We start from the raw sequence: 22,141 nt of genomic DNA, 5'->3' as shown, positions 1-22,141 counted from the left end.
TAGATGGATCATTAGTCTGACCCCATGTGGTTGTTCTTATGTTCTAACACTTTGAAACTGTAATAAATTCAGAAACTTATTAGAAGCCCAACTCTGAAATTAGCCAACCTAATATTAACCGTTTCCATAACGATGCCCTGAAAGAATAAGAATCCCATATTCCTTTATCTATCAGTGAGCACAAATACTAGAATGCATACATTATATAGTGATTGTGCTGCCTGCCAGTATGCATACAAGGATTTGACAGATTCCTGATTAGATAAATAAATACTAAAGGTGGTTGTTCCCTGCTCTTTATTAAGACTGTGATTCAGGAAAGCATATAAGCAATTGCTAAAGCCCACTGACATCACTGTGACTTAAGCACATGCTTTAAGAGGGTTGTGGGGCAGGGGGAAGTGAGAAAAAACACATGCACCAGAGCTCTGAGAGAATAGATCTAGTAATAATCATTTCTTCCTTTGCCTTGATACGCTTGGTGTTGCTGCTACTGTTCTCCTTGTCAGGGATTGTTTGCTCGTCGGCGCCAATTATTGCTCACTGAAGGGCCCCATCTCTATTATGTGGATCCTGTCAACAAAGTTCTGAAAGGAGAAATTCCTTGGTCACTAGAGCTGCGACCAGAAGCCAAGAATTTTAAGACCTTTTTTGTTCATACAGTAAGTGACTATCTTTAGAGTTTTTCCCAAAAGTCATAAAATTTTAATCAATTTTCTTTAATAAATTATTGGAAATGAAATTGGAACTTTTTATTGATAGAAATGTTTTCATTGCCTGTGTACTACAAAGATTTTTACAGTTATTCATGAATGCTAGGCTGCTGGCATTAGTGTGCTTTTATGAAAAGAGAGGATTGAAATTTTTTAACAAAGAAATATAAACTTTAAATGGATTGTGTATTATAGAAAGAAATGCTTCAAGAGTTTGATTTTCATATTAGTCTCTCCAAAATAGTCAAAGCGCTCTTGCATATTGCAACTGATTAAAATTGGGCCAATGACTTATTGTATCAGTTAATCAGTCTACATATCTTAAATGGAAAATGTCATTTACCAACTGTACAGTTATCCAGAAATAATGTACATTGCTCTATTACTACAACGATATATTCCTGAACAGATTTTTAATCACTTAATTCTGAATCAGTTTTCTTGCTACCAATAGAATATTTGGGTTTTTTCTGTTTCTTGTTTTATCTGTTTTTGAAATAGTCATTAAACTATTATTTACTTGTAGCCTAACAGGACATATTACCTGATGGACCCAAGTGGGAATGCTCATAAATGGTGCAAAAAGATACATGAAGTTTGGCGGCACAGATACCATCAGAATGCTGCTAAATAGTAAAGTTCATCCAAAATGTCCCAGTCTCCCTACTTGCTGCTAGAACTCCATGTGCAGCCGATCAGAGGAATCTTCCCAACCCATCTATTATCCATCTCAAGGGGAAGCATATATCTGAAATATTTTGTTTTTTTTAAAAACAACAAACACAAATGGAATTCAGGGTCGCTTTGCTTGCTCTTTGTGCTTCTGTTAAGGCTTCCACATGCATATCGTTGAAGTGAGGATCTTGCTTTTGTGCACTTCAGCTCTATTTCTGCTGCAAACTAATGGATAAACTTTGCATTTCGAGCTTCATTTAAGATCAGTTAAAACTGATCGACCGCACACACCCCAGATCATGTACCGGTCCTGCACTTTATGGGGCTGGGATTATTTCTGTGACTTTCAGATTATCGTTAAACTGTATTTCATCAGGGAGCTTTTAAATGCTTCTGCTGAGGTGTAACCACCACCTCCACTCTACTTTCCTTCCCCCGCCCCCTTTTCCTTTTCTAACTGGTATCTGGCATTTGCAGTCAGGTCAGTTGTACCCTTGCATAACTCCTAATATAGTTCTGGTTGCAGGACTTCCGTGGTACTTATTATAATTATGTGAGTAAATCAGATGTATGTGTCTGGCAGTCAGACGCCGATGATACAAGTTGTGAGAAAGTAAAATGCTGAACATGGCACTGAAATTTCTAAAATTGAAATTTTGGCTTTTGAAGTTCATAAAGTTTTAAACATGGAATTTTAATTTGATGCATTTACAAGTTTAATCAAGGGACAATAAACTTACCAGCATGCTTTTAATTAATACTAACTAAATTAAATTAACCAGTTAGTATAAAATGTTACTATTGAGGTAGTAATTAGACTCTTCAGCTTTTCAGGAGATGAGGGCAAGTAGCTTTCTTTCCAGGGTATGCATGTATTGTGCATTTTAGTGGGGCCAACCTATTTACTTGGGTAGAGAAGGAAGCGTGAAAACTTTGATGTACAATTGATGACTTGATTTCTCTCTTTCTTTGTATAATGAGATGTACAAATATTCTTGTCCTGGTCATTGGCCAAACAACTTGCAGACCTTTTAGCAATTCTGAAAATATTTTAAACGATTTAAATACAATAAGCTTATACACTAATCTGAATAGTTGGAAGTTCAAATGAAAATGTTGACTCAAAGGAGAAAATGTATGGTACTTTAGTCATATCTATAAATGTTTGTTTCATATCGGTCTGCTTCATCCTTTTCAAATTAAATTGTTGTGGTCAAACATTTCCTGTGACACAGCAAAGACTTTGCTTTGTACATATTAAAAGTAACTTCTCTAATAGTGTTTTCCATATATCTGTGCTTCTGGGTAACCAGATCCCCTGGAAAGAGCATGCCCATGCCTGGACAAAGACATTCCTCCCTCATGTCTAAAGCAGTATAAATACCACATCTATTCACTCATCCATTTTTCAGAAATGTCTCTCATTTTTGCTTCTTTGCCACTTGAATTGTTTTTGTACAAAGTACTTCTCTTCCCCCACCCTCAGTCCCCCTCAAAGGAAGATCACCCTGCTGTTGTGTGAAGCCCATTGGTGGATTCCATTTTTGTGGTTAGTCTGAATGTCCTAGAAGTAACCAAGCAATCTAGATTTGCTTGGTTACTAAAAAGTAAATGCACCTAAAAAGGCCTGTTGTGTAACAGTTCAATACGTCAGTATTTTCAGATCCTTAAAGGAGAGTCTGAGTAAGTTGCTACTTTCCTCCTAATTCTTTTTGAAGAAGTACCAGTGTGCAGTTAGATCCTGTAGTAAAGAATCCACACCAATACTCTACAACAAATTCACTAACATGCATGGTCATATTTTTGGGGGGAGGATGAGGGGGTGCAGTGCCTCACAGGTTCCTGGCGTAAAGGGAAAAGTAGAGGATATTCCTCCTGTTAAAATCAGATGTTAGTCTGAAGGTGACTTCACCCCTTCTCCAAAGGCAAACCATTTGCCACTAAGTTCTTGGAGTAACACAGGACTTCTACAACTATATTAACTTCATAGCCAACATCACAGCCAAGATAACATGGTATTGCTTTTTTTGAGTTTGTGGCAATGGATACCTGTTAGTACCAAAGCTATCCACGTCACCTGTATGTCAATTCTATCTGAAGCAGTGCAGGAGGTTCTGGATTACAAGTCTGTAGTACTGTGCTATAGGCAGGTACTATTCTTGCCCTTTGTAGAAGAGCTTGGTCATGGTGAAGCTGTACAGCAGCTCCAACATATTACTGCTGTTACTTTGCTTGCATCTCCAAGCAATACACATCTTTGCAAAATGGTGGCTTGTTATGGAGTCTAGCAATGACTCTACTGATTTGAACAGAGGCTAGAGTTGCATCCATAAACCTATTTATTTCAGCTGATTACATGATCCTATTCTTTCTCTAAACATGTTTTCTGTAACAAATAGTTTAGCAACCCCTCTCTTGTCATTCAGAAATATCTTCTCCTCTTTCTGCCCGCTGCTTTTTTAAAAACTGTCCCTGTAACATCTGATCCTGCACATGCACTTTCATGCAAAGAAGGTCTCTTGAGAAAGAAAGCAAGAATTATTGCAGTCATTGCTGTGTAGATAGTAAATGTGAGAGCCTGCAAAGTTGGGTGTTTGCATTATGGGGTACTTTGATCTTTTAAAAATGACAATATTGCAGTTAGAAACTTCTCCAGGTGGACTCCTGCATTAAGCTCTGTCTCCTCTGCGTATTCATGTTCCTCGTTATTAAGCCATGCTCAGCAGGTAGGGCTATGGACTATGAAAGAAGTTGAGTAGTTTTAGCTATTATTCTCTATCTAGAACAGGTTACAATAGTTAGCACTACCGTCTATAGTAGGCAAAACTTCACAAATTACAAAACCAGCTTCCAAAAAATGTTTTTTTCATTCTACCTTTTTTCTCAGTTTATTTGGACTCAGTCCAAAATGTAATTCACAAACCTTCACTGAGGAATGGACTCCTTTTGCAGTGGAAGGAGGCAAAAGCTGAGTCAAAGGTTTGCTGTCCTTAATCTGTGCTTTATTGGAGGAGAGCAAGTCAAGTGAAACTACTTCATCTCCATGTTTCCCCTCTAGTGAAGAGAATAGGCTAGAAAAGGCTGCTCCTTGCTGTTGCACTTGGAGGAGGTAATCAAAACTATTCTGGGAGAGGCTTTCCTCAGTCACTTTTCTGTGGCTAGGGGTATGGTAGTGGAAGATTCAGACTATGGGATAAGGCAAAAGCTCTCATGTGGAATGGGTAAAGTCCACGTGTCTGCAGCCTGCTTACGGACATATCAGGAAGTGCTATGTACTATAAGTTCATAGCATTTCCTGATATGTCTGTAGAGTGGTGGAGTGGTGCCAGCATTAGATAGGTATATCACAGTGTAGGGATGTCCTCATGGACAAAGCAGTTGAATGCCTTGTGCAGGAGCACACTCAGCAGTTCATTAGAATGCATGGAGAAGAATGCATAGAGACGTGCTAAATGGCCTGCTCTAGGGCTGAGAGCAGGCCATTTAGAAGTCTAATTACTGTAATCATATGATCTCTAGAGGGGACAGAGTAGCTGGCCATTAACAGCCTCATTGTTCTTGAAGATATTTGGGGCAAGGAGTGTAGAGCCTACTGATTCATTCACTCTCCTTTCCCAGGTACAATTACCAAGATTTCCAGAAAGATTGTGAATCTGGATGGCTGAGATTCAGATTAGGAGACTAGTTTGAGATCAGACTCCCAGAAGGGTACTCAACTCTGGTGGTGGGCCTGCTTTCCATTGAATGGAATCTTGTTGAAGAAAAGGCAGTGGGTTTGGTGCTAGAAAGGATACTTAACCCACCTTCCTCTTCCCTTGGGACATTGACCCAGTCTTGTCTGCTGTACAGCTTTCAAAGCATCAGGGCATGTTCAAGTTTCCTTGCCTAGGCTGAGAGTTTGAGGCAGCTGGTGATAAAGCAATGTCCTAAACCCTCTTCTGAGCACGGTTTATTTTAAGGACAGTTAAGTTATAGCTGACACGAGCATTGTTTTTCCGCTTTAGAGGATCTTTTGTATCTATCATGAGCAGTGTACCACAACAGTTTTAAGAGGTGCTGTACTAACAAAGTTGGAGTCTTTAAGGCATCTTGAGAACTATACAGCATTGCTATTCTCCTATAGTGCATTTGAACTGTGTAGCAGTTCTGCTAGATACAGCTCCAGTAAAATTCCTCAGGGGTGAGTAAAAGTATTATATACATGCTTCAGCTTTTGTGATGTGATATATGAAGGATGGTATGTTGGACACTGACACCTTCTGTATTGAGCACTTTCAAAAGATCCTGTGAACTTAGCCCTCACAAACTGAAGAGAAATAATTTCTCCTATTCCTTTTTGTTGACTTTGGAAATCCAAGTTTAATTATCAGTGATAAAAATCCCCAATTTTAAAATAATATAGACAATAGATGTATGTATGTCTCCTGCAATCTAGAAGACAAACACTGAAAGTGTGTGTGCAGCTGTTTGTATGTATGGGTGAAGTGGGGGGATATTACATGACGCAAATGCTATGAAGAACTCTGGCTGGATGAGCAATATTATACTCATCCACTTCCAAATTTTTACTATTCATGCTGGACCAAGGAGTCTTTTTGTGAAGGGCTATATAGATATTTTGGAAATACAGGTTCTGTTGGCTCAAAAACATTTGTGTCCATAAAGAATGCAGTAGCTTAAATAATGAAGTTCTTTCACCCTGAATCCTGACTGGAAGCTGAGTATTCGAGCTGGACCACATAGCTATAATTGTTTACATCTATGATGAGATTCTCTGTTATTCCTACAGGAAACTACTCAGATGAAGACATTCATTATTAATGTCTTAGCTGGGGAAAGGATGTACGTGATTTGCTAAAGCTGGGCTTTGGGGATGCTACACAAAACTCTTCCTTGGGCTGGTATTTTAAAAAGAACTGATATGTGTGTGTTCACATGGGTGTGGTATTTATACTACTTGAAGCATTTGGTGAATACTCAACCATTTTGTCTTTAGGCCAATGTTTTACTAATTAAACTATAAATCACATCTGTACTGCCTCATGGCCCAGAAAATGTCTGTCTATAGATACTTCCTTCAGTCAGCTTGCAGGTAAGTATTCCTCTTTGACCCAGAGCAGTGTATTTTCAGCTAAAACGGGAAATTTATAATCAAACTGGTAAACTGCATTTCCCTATAAACTGTTTGCACTGTCTTGGAAGAAACACAGCTATAAACAGTGAACAATTTAGAAATGGAAAACCATTTCTTAAACCGTCTGAAGCATGCAGGTCCAGTCTGTCTGAGTGACAGTGAATGGGGATAGTTGCTGTTTGAAAAGTTTATGTACCAAGTTTGATTGGATATGGTAGTCTCCTAAATTGTGGCAGAACTCTCAACTGCTGTATCTGTCTAACAAAAAAAACCAAACAAACTAGGAACTATAATCAATTTTGATGTTAGCTGTCTTTCAGATTGGTGGCAGTCAGTTATAATGTGTGTAATATTCTCTACCTGGTCTGTAGCTGTAACTGTGATGTACAGAAAAAGCAAAAACTAAGAAGCAAACAAAAACAGAAGCAAATAATGCAGTGACATTAGGATAAACATTTTTTGTATTTTTATTCTTATAAAGTTATTTGCTGGCTTGCATTGGCCTCTAGTTCAGTCTGTGTTATTTAAATTCTAATATATGAATTATTTGGATTGAATTCATGTTCGGGGCCATGGTGTTGTATGTATTGATGTACAGCCTTGAATGTGAATAATTATTGTAAACTATTTTACACCTTTCTCTGGCTTTATTATAAATTTTCTATTGGTCGATGATTTAATCATCTCTCATAATTTAATGACTGTTTTTTCTCCTCCCGACAGCTCTCTGTGCTATAGATGTAGCTAGTGACTGGATGATGAATTTTCACTTATGCTCGATAGTCTTTTAATAAAAGCATGTAGCGTCCTAGGCCCTAGGCTCCCGCCTCTTTTTCTGCGCCGCGCGACTGTCCGTGAGCCGCTGCTGCGGGCGGTTCCTGCTCGCTAGAAACGGGGGGTAGGTGCAGCCTCCGGCCCCGGCGAAGGACAAGCGCTGTCTACGGCTACTTCCTCGGCTGTCACGTTAGTGTGAGGGAGGGGGGAACTCCCAGCGGACGCTTCCTGTCTCGAGGGGCCGGCCGGGGTCGATGCCCGCCGGGAGACAGGCGTGGGAGCGATGAGTCTCCAGGACGTGCACTTCCAGCTACCCCGTTATGGGCTGGGAACTACCGGGCAGGGGAGGAGGACTGCTATCTGCTGACCACTTCCGGCGGAAGGGAGTGGGCAATACTTCCGGTAGGAGCGTGCGCGCGGGAGGGGCCGGGGGACCGTTATCCGGGTTGGACCCTTCCGGCGCTGTAGCGAGGATGGCGGCGGAGAATCACTGCGAGTTCCCGGTTCCCTCCATGGGCGTCCTCGGCCTAGCGGGGACAGGCGGGCCCTGCCGCCGCTGTAGCTCTGGGCCCTCCCCTAGTGGGGTCCCAGGTAAATGGGTCCGGCTGAACGTGGGGGGCACCTGCTTCCTCACCACCCGGCAGACGCTCTGCAGGGACCCCAAGTCCTTCCTCTTCCGCCTCTGCCAAGCCGACCCCGACCTGGACTCGGACAAGGTGAGAGCGACAGAGGGGGGGACCCCCATGGTCTGGGCCAACCCGCGCGGGCCGTGGGGGTCCCTGTCTTCTCGCCACATCGGCTCTGCTTCCAGCCGCGGTCGGGTAAGGTTAGGCCGTGCCCCTCCCTAGACTAGTCAAGGGGGATTGTGGGGTTGGGACTTGCTTGTTCTGGGGGGAACCCGGCCCACCCTGTGATGGCTTGGGAAGAGTGAGGTTTCTTTTTACACTTCATCCTGGCTCCAGGGGGGAGAGAGTCACCTAAGATCCAGTCAGGTGAGTGAATGTTCTGTGTGCCCCCCTTTCCTCCTAAGACAGCCACACGCTTCCCTGTTCTAGCACTCTAAACCATCTCTGTTCTCTCTATATCGCTACCCCAATTAAAATCCTATCAGGAAACAGAGTTTGAACAGGGGAAATCTGGGGTAAAGGTGTCTAGGGTATGTGGGCTGGAAGGGGTAAGCAGGGCTGGGGATAACCCTGGCAATCTATCGGTGCTGTCTTATAGGGCTAAGCTTTGAGAAACATGCCAGGCTTTTTTAGTGGTATGTACTAGTTATATTTAGAGAAGCTCTGTGTTAATTTTTGCTTTGCAATTTACCATTTGAACCTTTAGTATCATAAGAGTAAATTAACTGTATAATACTTTAGATTGAAGAGAATCCCATATAGTTTAGCAGGAAGTATGAGGTTTCATTTCTTGGGAACAGATATGCATTTATTTTCTTTCTTTCTTTTTTTTTTTTTTTGGTAGTCTTATTTATGCTAACAGAACATTCAGGGGTGTTTGCAGTACCATAATCAGAGAAATCCTTTAAGATTATGTAATATGAGTATATGTGTTGGAACAGGCCAATTCCTACAGACTACCCATATAGTTAATTTGTTCAGGGTCTTATACCACACCTATGACCATTTCTATTGACATGCCCTGCAAATCTCTTAAAAGGAGCACAAGATCTGTATCTATTTGAATTTCTGGGTCATTTTTATTTATTGAGTAAGCTTTTATTTGTCAGGTGCATAGATGTTTTATTTAAATCCTGTCATGTTAATTTTGCATTGTCTTGATTCCATAGTTTACAATTTGTGAATTCTGAAACTGAGCTATGCCATTGCTGTACAAAAGAATACACTGAATACGAAAGAAAAGAAAAGAAAAGCGTATTAGAAACAAAATCCAAAAGGCTAAAGCACTGAATGAGTAAGGGGGGGGAATGGCAATAAGAAAAGGTTCTATCAATATATTAGAAAAAGGAAAGCATAGATCCATTTACTTAATAGTGAAGGTTGTTTTGTTTTGTTTTTTTTATGAGGCTTCAGTATTCATTGAAAATGTTGATTGTGGCCAGATGCTTAACACAGTTAATATTCACAATGTGAGAAGTATCTCAGATCAAAACAGGGAAAGAACAAGTTTAAAGAATATTTAGATAAGTTAAATGTATGTAAATCGACGAGCCAGATGCAGTTCATCTTAAAGTACTTAAGAAACTAGCCAGCGCAATCTCTGAACTTTTAGCAATTGTCTTTGGGAGCTAATGGAGGAAGGTTGAGGTACCAGGGGGCTGGAGAAGGGCAAACATAGTAGCTATAAAAATGAAAGCTGGGCCATTATAGACACGTCAGCTTAACTTTGATACCCTAAAGATACTGGAACAATTTATTAAACAATCAGTTTATTCTAACCTAAAGGAGGATAAAGAGATGACTCTAGTAGCCAACATGGATTTATCAAGAACATATCGTGTCAGAGCAAACTTATCTTCTCTTTTGATAAGTTAACTGACCTAGTGGATAGGGAGGAAGCAGTAAGTAGGATATATACAGTCTTTAGTAAGCATTTGACCCTGCCCCATATGAAAGTTTCATAAACAAACTAGGGAAATGAAATTTAGATGGAAATATTATAAGAGAGCCTTTGAACCAGTTATGTGCCTATTTACATAGAGTAGATATCAATGGCTTGCTGACAAACTGGAGGATATATGTTTCTCTTGGGTCCACACTGTTCAGTATTTTCATTAAAGACTCTGATAGAGTGGAAAATATGCTTATGAATCAGTTATTGTGATGTTTAAACCATTTCTTTGCCTGAAATGTTGCAAATTAGTAATTGGTGTGTAGTTAATGACAAGATGATAGGGTGTTGCTAATCAAACTTTTATGTAAGAGCACAGGCTATCAGATCTCAATGTGTTAATCTCTAATAACACACACGTGTAATCTCATTGCTATGTACTTTGGTTCCACTCACCACTCCTTGGGGAGTGCTGCACCACTGTGTGCATGCATAATTAATGAGCTGTGCATATTTTAAATTTTTCATGTAGAAAAACTTCTGCCAGAAAGTTGCTTCAGTCCTGCCTTTTGCCCACCAGAGGGCACTATGGGACTAGAACAGAGCAGCAGCAGCTCCTGCCCAGCTAGGGAAGAGAGAGAGCCTGCCTTCTTCACAGCGACTGTTAAACCAGGTCGTGAGACAGACAGACCGTGGTGCTGCTGGGGGCTCAGATGGGGCTTCATAAGGGCTAGTGAGAGAAGACAGACTGGGACAGGGGCTGAATGGGAGTGGAGGCGCAGAGCTATGAAGGGAGGGAGGCACAGGTCCACATGGGGACGGTAGAGAGGGTGCTTGACTGAATGGGAAAGGCTAGGGATCAGCCAGCGTCTGCATGGAGAAAGCTCTCTAACAAATTCCCCACACACACACACCTTTCCTTCCTCCCCCCCCCCCCCAAAAAAAACCTGTTCCACACTTTCCAATCCATACCAATACTCTCCAAGCTCACACCCAGGCTCCTTCCCAGCAATTACTTCCCTCTCCCTCAGCTCCTCCATTATCCCTATCTCCCCCAAGCCTTTGCATTACTTCAGAGGGGTGTGGGAAATACACGTCTGTATTTTACTTTAAATGAATGATTACTTAGAGTTCTGTATTAATATGCCTAGTAAGGAAGCTATTTGTCAAAAAACATATCCTGAGTCTCTTTTCTTGTCTATATTGTTACAGACATACTTATTGACAGGTATTTTGAAATAAATGACCAAAAATAATTGAAACTGGTGTGATTATATTGTGTTATTTTAACACATAAAATTAAGCAGAATTTTGCAGAATTTGAAAATATTGTGCACAGATTTTTTTTATTGCAGAATTTTTAATTTTTTGGCACAGAATTCTCCCAGGAGTAACTCACTAGTTAAAGAAGGTTGAAGTCAGGCTGAAATTGAAGATGAGAATATAGGTCTGAGAGGCCTTTAGCAATTTGACAGTAATGGGGCAGTTTGTAAAATGGATGTAAAATAGATAACTAGTTGTCTTGTACTTAGCATTACATTGTACATTCAAATATGACATTATTTCTAAAGATCAGAAAGATTTTGAATATTTTGTACATATATAAAGGATGAACATTTTTAGTAAAGGACAGGAAATACGAGCAAAATTACAGTAGTTGTGAAAATCCATCTTTGAGAAGATTCTGCTCTTAGGATATGCTTGTAGATAGCACTACAGCCCAGAAATCTGTGGAAAATGACTAGAAGTCTCTACAAATCTGTAAGTATTTACATGGGGAACAAATATTTAGTAATGTGCTTTTCAATCTAGCAGACAAAGGTATAGAATAATCCAGTAGCTGGAACTTGAATCTAGACAAATTCAGACGGGGAAATAAAGTGTAAATTTTTAATGATGAGAGTAATTACTGAAACAGTTTACCAAGAGTCACAGTGGATTCTCCATCACTGGCAATTTTTAAATAAAGATTGGATATTTTTGTATAAGATCTTCTCTAGGAATTATGTTGGGGAAATTCTGTGGCTTGTCATATAGGAGGTCAGACTAGATGATCACAGTGATCCCTTCTTACCTTGGAATCTGTTGTTGTGTGGATGGGGGTGGATTTCATCTTACTTTGGAACAGTTTGAGTGTGTCAGGAGGATGGGTCCATGTACCTTCGCAACAGTGAGACAGCACATCTTCTGATTCATCTGCTTCTAACTGGTCAGAAATTTCTTTTCTGTACTAGCAATGGAGTGATTTTAAGAGCAAATAGTTTTTTATACAGTGATAGTTAAAGTTAGTATTTTACATCAGTACATTTTTATGCAGTGAAGAGTTGGTTACATGGGCTGATATTTAACCAATTGATATGCAAGTAGTTAAAGACAGCCATTATTACCATTTTATTAAACTTAGTTTTGTTTTTGGTCTCCCGCTGCGTAAACAGTCCATATCCTTTCCTGACAAGGAGCACTCTGCAACTGGAGGACTGTGTTTTGCTCTCTCCATGTCCGGATCCATCTCCTGGTCAGCCAAACCCAAGACCAATATGATCCCTCTCCCCCCCCCCCCCGCCCCATTCTGAGGATGCCTTTGGAGCAAAGAATTCCCATCTAAATGCTACAGACTTCTAGGCTCAGGAGGGCCCTCAGTTCACTACTCCTAAAACTATGCCTTCCTTTGTTCCCCTTCAACATAGATTACTTTGGTATAACCCTTTTTGTCAGGGTTTAAACCTCCACCTTCTTTGCATTCTTAATGGGAACCACTGATTTCCACTTTGTCCTTTCAGCACCTGTCCTCTATAGCTAGCTAACCTTCATGGGCAACACAGCCCTGGGGTCTAAAATATGAGGCAAGTTCTTAGTCTTTCCCCACCATATTGTGCTAACCCAAGTAAGATCAGCTTCTAAGCCTACCAAAGCATATCTGCCCCTTAAAAGTCGATTCCAACTTCTCAGGTAATTAAGAGCATGTTCCTGTGGAAGAGGCTATGGGCTACAATCGAAATAACTCTTCTTCTCCAGAGGGTGTGGTAATACACATCATTGGTGTCACCCTGGAACGGCTAAATCCTTCCCAGACTTGCTCACCAGAGTTGTGAATGCACTTGGTTTGATGCTTCCAGATGTCAAGAAACGACTTGAAGGTTAGTTGGCATCTTGGAACTGAACTTACTAGTCAGATTGGCTGCAGTCATCGATGAAGGCTTTGTGGTCATTGGACAAGGATTTACTAGTAGCACTAGTCTCCATCGTGACAGCTTGCTGGAAGGCAGATTGATTACACTAAGTCTCTCCTGAAGGGCTTGCTTTTCTTTTCTGAAACAAATGAAAAATCGGAGGTTGGAAAATTGCATAAAATGACTCCAAGTAATAGATGGATCAGAGTGAAAAACCACCCTGGAAAGATGGATCTTCTGCACCAGATGTCAGATTCCTTTCTCACCTCTGCTGGCTCTGTATGAACTAGTGAATCTCTATTTTACTAACCAGTTGGAGACAGATGAGTTCATAAAATAAAAAGTTCATGAACTTGAACTTTTCAAAATTACAAGAGGTTGAATGCATAATTTGCAGTATTGTGCCCTGCATCACTTTATTCTTTTTCAGACTACTGCAAATTTATTTCCAGTGCATTGAAGATATTGGATGAGAAATAAAGGTCAGTTTCTTCTTCTTCTTCACTTTTGTTATGTGATTTTCCCCAACCCTTGATGGAGAAAATCTGTATAACTGGTTGTAAGACTGCTGTCCATCATATCAAGGTTGTTCTGTAATATTCTGAGAAGATCCGTTTTATTGAACCATCTTCCTGAGGAGCTTAAGGAAGTTCATGGAAGACTTGATGCCTGATTTATAAGAAGCAGAGGCATTCATTAAAATCTGCTTGTGATGCCTCAGGCGCACAGCCACTTGGGAACAGTAGTGACTACAGACCAACAGATGAGCTGGCTGTCTAAAGTGTCCATAAAAGGTGCAAGATAACCCATTTAAAGTGGCCTAGATTTCTTTAGTGTCTGCACAGATGAGACACAGGAGAAATTAGAGAATTTGAAGTTAATGTCGAGATCCCAGGTCCTTTATTGACAGCCCTTCAAAAGAAAAGCACCATTCAAATTCCAGAAGTTGTCTCAGCCTTCTTATTTCAGTGGGCAGACATCCAGATCCTGTAGGCAGAAACATAGATCATCATCTATGACCTCATGGCCCTCTTCCTTTTGCAAACTGAATGTTTAAAGGTGCACTTGATCCCTGAACCAATTATTGTGGCTGTTTTTCTCAACTCCCACTTCCGTATCTGGAGACCACTGTTTGTCTTTGAGGTGACATGGATTTGATAATTCCTCCAGTACGGTACCACTCCATGCCACCAAACCATCAACTTCCCTGTCCATCTCACAGGAACAGCAAAAGGATGAAAACACCTTTTACATTTTGGTTCAATAGAATAGAGGTCTCAATATACTGGGATTCAGTTCCCATTTATTTTTTATCCCAGAGATGACAAGGGTTTTTACCCCCTTCCTTGACTTGAGAGCACTCAGCATATTTATCCATGAGTTCATATTCAGCTTGAAGACCTTAGCCCTAGTAACTGCATTTTTAAAGCTATGGAGTTGGTTTGTATCTCTAAACTTCAGTTTTTACTCTCATATATCCATCAGGCCAGTCTACAGGAAGAATCTTTGCTTCTCTATCAGAGGATCAGCAGCAACACAAAGTTCTAATAATTGGCTTTTCTACCGCATGCTGTGCCCAGGGCATTTATCAGGTGCAGCTCACCCGAGAACAGGGAAATGCAAATGTTGTGAGGGTGCAGTCCTCTCCCTAATCCAGTCCTTAGGTCTAAGGATAAACCAAGATCCACTTTCACTCCATTTGCTGTTTGAGGGAGTGGCTCTTTGTAATGTGGGGCACCAATGTGCTAGGTGCTGTACAAACACACGAGGACTCAGTTCCTTTCCTGAGGAGCGATAAGATCCCAGGTATATAGGGTAGCTGTTGTACAACTTCAAAAATACTGAGTACTAGCAATTCCCAGGGAGGTCATTGACTTCAAAGGGAACTGCTGGGTAACCAGGCCACTCATTTAGCCCCCTTAATAGAAAATCTTCACATGCAAAGCAACCTTGTGAATGTAACTGTTATCTTTAACTCTTGCATTTCCTCATTTTCATTTTATTCTAAAACTTTGTTTCATTAAGCTTTTTATTGTAATTAATAATTGATATCTTTTGGCACTAATATGGTACAGTCAGGTTCAGGACCCCATTGTGCTGGGCAGTGTATTAACTTACAGGGAGAAATAGGGAAGGTTTAGAGGTGACTTGATCATAGTCTGAAAAATATCTATATGAGGAACAAATATTTAGAAATGAACACAATCTGATGGCTGAAAGCTGAAGCTAGGCAAATTCAGACTGGAAATGAGGCATACATTTTTGACAGTGAGGGTAATTAACCATTGGAACAATTTATCAAGGATTATGGTGGATTATCCATCACTGACTGTTTTTAAATCAACTCTGTGTATTTTCCTAAAAGAGATGCTCTAATTCAGACAGGAATAATTCAGGGAAGTCTTCTGGCCTGTGTTACACTGGAAGACTATCACAATGATCCCTTCTGGCTTTTTAGTTTATGAAGAGTGACTATCATCAATTTTAATCATTATTTAAATCAGCAAGCAGAAAACCTTTATGTTAAATCATTGATTTTAAACATCTTCTGTATTTGTACCTTTTAGTTATTTTCCTAAAGAAAAGTTGAGCCTCATAACCATTAACACAAGCTGATTTGAAATAAATATAGCCTTTATGCTGAATTTGGTGCTTCTTTTCACAAACCGGGAGGATACAGTATATTTATACACATTTATTTAAGCACTTAAGTTTAACTTAAATTTATTCAGATTCTTAGTTTGTATAGCTACACTTAATGTTTTTAATTTAATTTAAATGATTTTAATAGACTAGAGAGAGTAAGGCCTTAAAATAAATTTGAAATTGACAATCTAACTTTAAATAGGTTTATTTTTAACATTAAATCTGTATTCAAATTAAATTCAACAAATTTTAAAAAAAAAATCAATTTTTTGATCCACCCTGAGTGAGGATGACAATTGGAACAAACTTTGTAGATCAGAAACCTGAGGGATTATAGATGCTATAAAAATCACAGCTGATGTACATAGAAAGGCCTACAAACAGTAAATCTTGATGTATTGTACTAGTTGAATTAAAATGAACTTTACATGTTATTTTAATCCCTTCACTTTTGCTATTAGTTTAACCCCTCTCCTGACTATTCTTGCTAACCTGTCCCCAAGGAGATTTGTCCCTCTTCTACTGAGATGGAGTCCGTCCAAACTATAGCACCCCCTCTCCCCATAGACGATGAACCAATGTTCCACAAGACTGAAGCCCTCCAAACTCATGAGGTTTTTAATTCTATATAATTGTTGGTGTGCTTATTATCTGTATGTCTGTCTAATCACTAAGCTGTTGGTCTCAATGATGTATTATGGCAATGAGTTCCAAAGACTGTGCATTGTGTAGGTTTTTTTAAAAAGTGCTCCCTCTTCTCATTTTCAAATGTTCTCCCTGATGGTTTCATGCCCCGCCTCCCTCCTGTATTGAGTGAGAGTGAATATTTACCCGTTCTACCTTCTATATACTATCTATAACACATACCATGATCATGTCGTCGTCTTTTAGTCACTTTAGTTTTTATTGGGCATGTTTATAGCTTGCTGGTACTCATTCATCAGATGTTTCTCTTGGATTTTATTAATATGGATACATTTTATCTAAATGCATACCAATTTTAACTTCACCATGCTACTTAAAACATTGGAGATATCTGCTGTCTTGGGAAAGCAATACCACCTTGATCACATGGATTCACATTTGGAATGCTATCTTTTAAAATGGAAACTTAAATTTTGGAAGTATTGATTCTAGCGTCCTTAGTCCTCTGACTGGGAATAAGAACAGCCAGACTGGGCCAGATCAAAGGTCTGTCTAGCCCAGTATCCTGTCTTCTGAAGTGGCTAATGCAAGGTGCCCCAGAGGAAATTAATAGAACTGGCAATCATTGAGTGATCCAACCTCTGCTGCCCATTCCCAGCTTCTGGCAAACAGAGGCTAGGGCCACCAACCCCGCCCATCCTGGCTAATAGCCATTGATGGACCCATCCTCCATGAACTTATCTAGTTCTTTTTTGAACCCTGTTTTAGTCATTGTTTACTAATGTCTCTGCAAGTGGAATTCTCAAGCTTTGTTCGCTATCCCACAGATCACTACAAGCCATACTGTAAACATTTAATCCACACAGTAATTACAGGCTGGTAACCTGACCCTCATGTGACTACGTGGATCATAGGCCAGATCTTTCACAAGCAACCTTTCCTCAGTCCACCCCATGCTATCACCTTGTATCCAAAAAAGGCTGAAAGGAGGGGTTTTAGGTATATTGTCCTACAACAAAAGATTAAACTACTGTATTGTAAATTATATATGCAGTTGAAAGCCTTGGGGGGGGAGAAGGTTGTTTTTGTTTTTTATTCCCACGCTACTCCAGGGGGAATTCTGCACCAAAAAATTAATATGTTTCTCATTCAGTCAGGCACATCTGTCCCCTTTTGTCCCTGCATCCCCCTCGCGTTCAGCCCCGGCTCAAATCTGTCAGCTGCTTTGCCCCTGCCCAAGTCTGTCCCCCCCGCACTAGTCCTAAACTCCAGTCTCTGTGACCTCCCCACAGCAACCGTGTGTGCCCTGCTTTGTCCGTCCCTTTATCCTATGCCTCCCCACCCGGCCTCTACCCTCTTCCTCTCTATAATTGACAGCTCCGGCCTGTGAGCCAGCTGCTCTCTTTTCTGGTGCCACAGCATCCCTGAGTGGGCAGAAGGTGTAATTGCAGCACCTCCAGCAGAATGTATGTGGGGGGGGGTGGGGGGGGGAGTCTACAGGAGATGTGAATTTTGCGCTTGCGCAGTGGCGCAGAATTTCCCCAGGAGTCCTACTAGTAGGGTTCTCTCTGAGGTTAAGTTTGAACAAAGGAAATGAGTTCATGTTGGTGTTGGTATTATTTGTAGCCTTTGTTGCTCTGTTTCTTTGAGCTACCAGAGCAACATTCTGGCTTTCAAGCATTGCTTTTTAACCTCAACTGATATTTTATTTTAACTTTGAAAAGTTTGAGTGTTTTATACCTACAGTGATCTTATGTTTGTCAATGTAAAGTTTTAACTCTGATTTTAATTCTTTTTATCTCTCTCTTAATGGAGGAGGAACCAGTGAGATTAAAGGGACTGTCTTGACCGTGACAAGTCCCTAATGCAGCGTTTCTGAAATGTGGCCAACAGGAGCTTTTTGTGTGGCCACAGCCTTCTGGGTGGTGAGGCAGGGGACAAAGCAGTGGACCCTCCTCCAGGGCTGCCAGCAAGGATTCGGCCCTGTCCCCCTCTGGAGCCCCAAACACTGGAGGAACATGCAGGCGGTGGGGCTTGGGCTTCAGACCTGCAGTGGCAGGCAGCTAGCACTAGCTGTATGGCAGCAGGCTTTAAGCCCTGACCCCAGGCTCACCCACACCCCACCTGCTGCCTCCTCTGGCCCCGGGCTCTGGCCATGCGGCATTGGGCTCTGACCCCCAGCGGCAGGGTTTCAGACTCTAGCTGTTGGGCCACGTGATCCAGCCCCAGTTACTACTGGCTCCTTCCCTCCGCCTGCGCACACACGCATCACCTCTGGCCCCAGTCCCTGGCTGCGCAGCTGCAAGGCTCAGTCTCCAGACTCACCTCCCCCCATCTGCCTCCATACCCATCTTTCCATCCAGGGCTTAATTTATCCCCCAGCTTGCCAGGGCTGAGTAAGTCTGTTCCGAAAAGTGATATTTGTATGTTCGTTAATACCACTTTTCACTGCCTCCCTGCTAGCCAGCAAGTCTGCTGCTGTGAAAAGTGATATTAACAAAATACAAATATCACTTTTCACAGAAACAGACTTACTAACTATCAAGGCTTAAACAAATAAGCAACCAAAAAAAAGCAAAAGAAACAACAACAAAAAAGGGACAGGAACATGCAAAACACATTATTTGTTTCATTTCTGTTTAGGTCCACTGAGGAACAGAGAATACTATGTTATTTTTATTACTGAGTCTGTCGAAAAAAACCAACATAAATAAATTACAATGATATGGGTATGTGTATATGCATATTTATTTATTTTTCCTTAAGTAATTGAGTATTTTAGGAAATATTGTCAGAGCAGCCATCAGCACTAGTTGGTGGCCACACTCTGAGGCCACCAAAACATTTCTCATGAGAACCCCTGCTCTAATATAACTTGTTAACTGTAGATCTTAACTGTAGATATAACTGAGCACACCAGTCTCTTGGGTATTTAATCCACTGAGCTTTCTTGGCTGCCTTTTTTTTTTAAACAGGATGAAACAGGTGCCTATTTAATAGACAGAGACCCGACCTACTTTGGGCCAGTACTGAACTATCTCAGACATGGAAAACTCGTTATTAACAAGGACCTAGCTGAGGAAGGTAGGACTTTAAACCAAATCTCTTGTTTACTTCTTTTTCAATATTGTAATTGCTGTGAAAACCACAAAAGAGAAGTGGGCTTGCCTGTAGAAGGAAGGTTTTATTAAATCAATTTTCATTTTCATCTTTGAGTTACACTGCAGACAAATCTCTGCAGCATTTTACCCTGTCTCAGACAAAACTAAGTAGCTTAAGGTTGGTTAGAGCTGTCCCCAGACCTGAGTTTGATTCTTGACCTTGCTCCGTGAACTGGAAACACTGTTAGGAGGCGCACATTCGGTCATGGTAGTTAGGTGCCTTGTATCATTTAACAGTGACAGCCCTACCTCTTTCCTACTCTACTGATAGTCTTGGAAGAAAGACCCTTCCAGTATTCTTAAGGATAGCTGTGAAATGAGGTGTTGAAGATGTAAAGCAAGAAAATACAAGTGAGAGCTGGGATCTTCTGAGATGTGAACTACACCAGTTAGGGGACACTCTTTCTGAATCTGCTCCTTCATGGGCCTCGATTCATACCCATGTGATGGGGTGCAACCTGGCCTGTGGCACTGCTTTGCCCTCTGTCCCCCCAACTTGGGGTATCGCTCTCACACTGTGATGCTGTGTCAAACCACAAAACTGATTGGCACTGCAGTTAAGACACCCACAGGCAGGGGCACTCCCAACTGTGTTACATGAATGATCTTCCAGCCACTAATGTACCATCAATACAGATGCTCCAGTCAATTCTCCCTAGTCTTGCATACCCAAACTGTATGGTCTTGGACTGGTTGGAAGTAGTGACAGAAGTTAGAAAATGTATATCTATCTTCAAGAGGGGGCCACTGCAGAATTGTTCTGTCTCCCTTCTAGTGTTAAGTATCCTAAGCAATGGGATTCCCACCACCTTCTTTGAAAGACTATTCTACTTTTCATCCCGTTACTTTTTATTACCTGATGATAGTATTTGCACTTGCTGGAAATTAAGTCCTTCGTCAACGGGCAAGTCTAGGTTTCCCTGTAAATTTTCTGGTATCATCCAGGTTAATCATTTGTGCATGCATTGACTGAATCTTATGTAATTGAAACTAAATTGAGAGGAGATGAGAGGACTGAGAGATGATACAAAAGGAAACTAGAGAGGTTAGGAACATGAGTAGGAAATAACCAAATTTAAACTTGGGAAAATTATTGTGAAACACACATGCTCAATATGAGGCAGAAAGCAGGCAATGCTGAAAGAGAATGGACAGCACTCTGTACATGAGACTGCAGTGTGGTGTTGGCAGCCAAAAAAAAAGGCCTCTGTGAGCAACTTTGGGGCATAAGACAATCTCTAACTAATGGCAGTTAGGGAGAAGCTTTCCCTGTGGCCTGGTTTATTCCATAGCTGCCTTCTGCAGAATTTTTTGGACCTTTCTCTGAAGCAACTGGGACTGTTCACAGACTGGATTTAGATGAACCCTGGTCTGATCTGCAATGACATTTATTGTGTTTTTATTTAAGGGATACTCTATTAGAAACTCAACTTTTTTTATTGGGCCATTTCTAAAAGTGTGTGTGTTGCTTTAAAAACACTTCATTAATTGTGTTTGCTCTTTGAGCCTAGAATAAGTTCCCTGAAATGGCCTTGTAAAGTTTTTCTGGGTTTGGTTCTAGGACAGTTCTTCAGAATGAATTAAACTATGAATTACAGGTGAGTGGAGGAAGTCAGACCCATTCATCTTGTTGAAGCAGCTGCTCATGAGGCAGACTATTTCCTATGCAGTGAAGGAGAGCCTCCCAGAAACTGGCTAGGAATCCTTGGCCTGCAGTCTTTGTTTACACTATCTTTTCAAGCGTAATTGTTTCTTCTCGTACCAGGTGTATTGGAAGAAGCTGAATTCTACAACATCACATCACTAATAAAATTGGTAAAGGACAAAATAAGAGAGAGAGACAGCAAAATCTCACAGGTGAGGCCGTTTCCTAACACACCTTCCTAATTCTGACATAAGAGGTGAGACTGGTTCTTGTTAATGTCCATCATTCATACCCTTGCTGATGTTGAGTGGATGCTTTTTTCGCTCACCGTTTCCCTAGTAAGATTTGAGACTCTGGCTGTCTGCATAGTGGCTTCAGCTCTGCTGGCTAAGAACAGAAAACTGAACGCTATTGCCCTGCAGTGCCTGGTGACCTCCATTCTCTCTGCTTTTGAATTTAAATCCTGTACATATGAAGTGATGGAGACCCTCTAACTATGAAAGAATTACTGTTTAAATTCTTATCCGGGGTGGGACTGGATAAGCACAACGACCACAGCATTCTCATCTAATGTAAAACAATCTGCTTTCCATTAAAGGAAGAAGCCTTTGTGATGAACCATATCCTAGTGGCTTTCTAAGAGAAGAAAGTACATTTTAAAGTGAGGCCACATCTACACTGCACTTCTGTTGGTAAAACTTTTGTTGGCCAGGGGTGTGAAAAAACACGCCCCATGACCAACAAACATGTTACCGACAAATGCCGGTGTGGACAGTGCTTTGTCAGTGGGAGATGTTCTCTCACCGACAAAGCTACCATTGCTTGTTGGTGTCATAAACAGATAGCTACGGGTTAATGTTTCTTTTACCTGTAAAGGGTTAACAAAGGGAACCAAACACCTGACAAGAGGACCAATCAGGAAACCGGATTTTTCAAAGCTTAAGGGAGGGAATTTGTGGGGGCTTCTTGGTTTTGGGTCTTTGTCTGTTCTGTGCTCTCTCAGCTATGAGAAGATCTATTTCCAGTCCTTCTAATCTTCTGTTTCCCAGTTGTAAGTACAA

At 40.9% G+C, this 22,141-nt stretch overlaps 1 protein-coding gene across 4 annotated transcripts in view; it reads left to right on the top strand.

The window, feature by feature from the left end:
• The window catches only part of LOC116830167 (3-phosphoinositide-dependent protein kinase 1), a 156,568-nt gene that overhangs the window by 103,038 nt on the left and 31,389 nt on the right, over window positions 1-22,141 (top strand). For 2 of the 4 annotated variants that reach the window (XM_032789467.2, XM_032789461.2), the window contains exons 13-14: window positions 510-662; window positions 1,240-7,334. In XM_032789467.2, coding sequence (XP_032645358.1) covers window positions 510-662; window positions 1,240-1,347 — 261 coding nt within the window. In that variant the 3' untranslated portion in view covers window positions 1,348-7,334. Of the gene's footprint in view, window positions 1-509; window positions 663-1,239; window positions 7,335-7,745; window positions 8,013-19,249; window positions 19,359-21,200; window positions 21,293-22,141 lie in introns of those variants that run through there. The other 2 variants (XM_032789472.2, XM_075061299.1) reach the window with 2 other exon arrangements.

The sequence above is a fragment of the Chelonoidis abingdonii genome, unplaced genomic scaffold (assembly GCF_003597395.2).
Source record: "Chelonoidis abingdonii isolate Lonesome George unplaced genomic scaffold, CheloAbing_2.0 scaffold0003, whole genome shotgun sequence".
NCBI lineage: Eukaryota > Metazoa > Chordata > Testudines > Testudinidae > Chelonoidis > Chelonoidis abingdonii.
The sequence above is the reverse complement of the archived record's forward strand: the minus strand, read 5'-3'. Positions and strand labels throughout refer to the sequence as shown.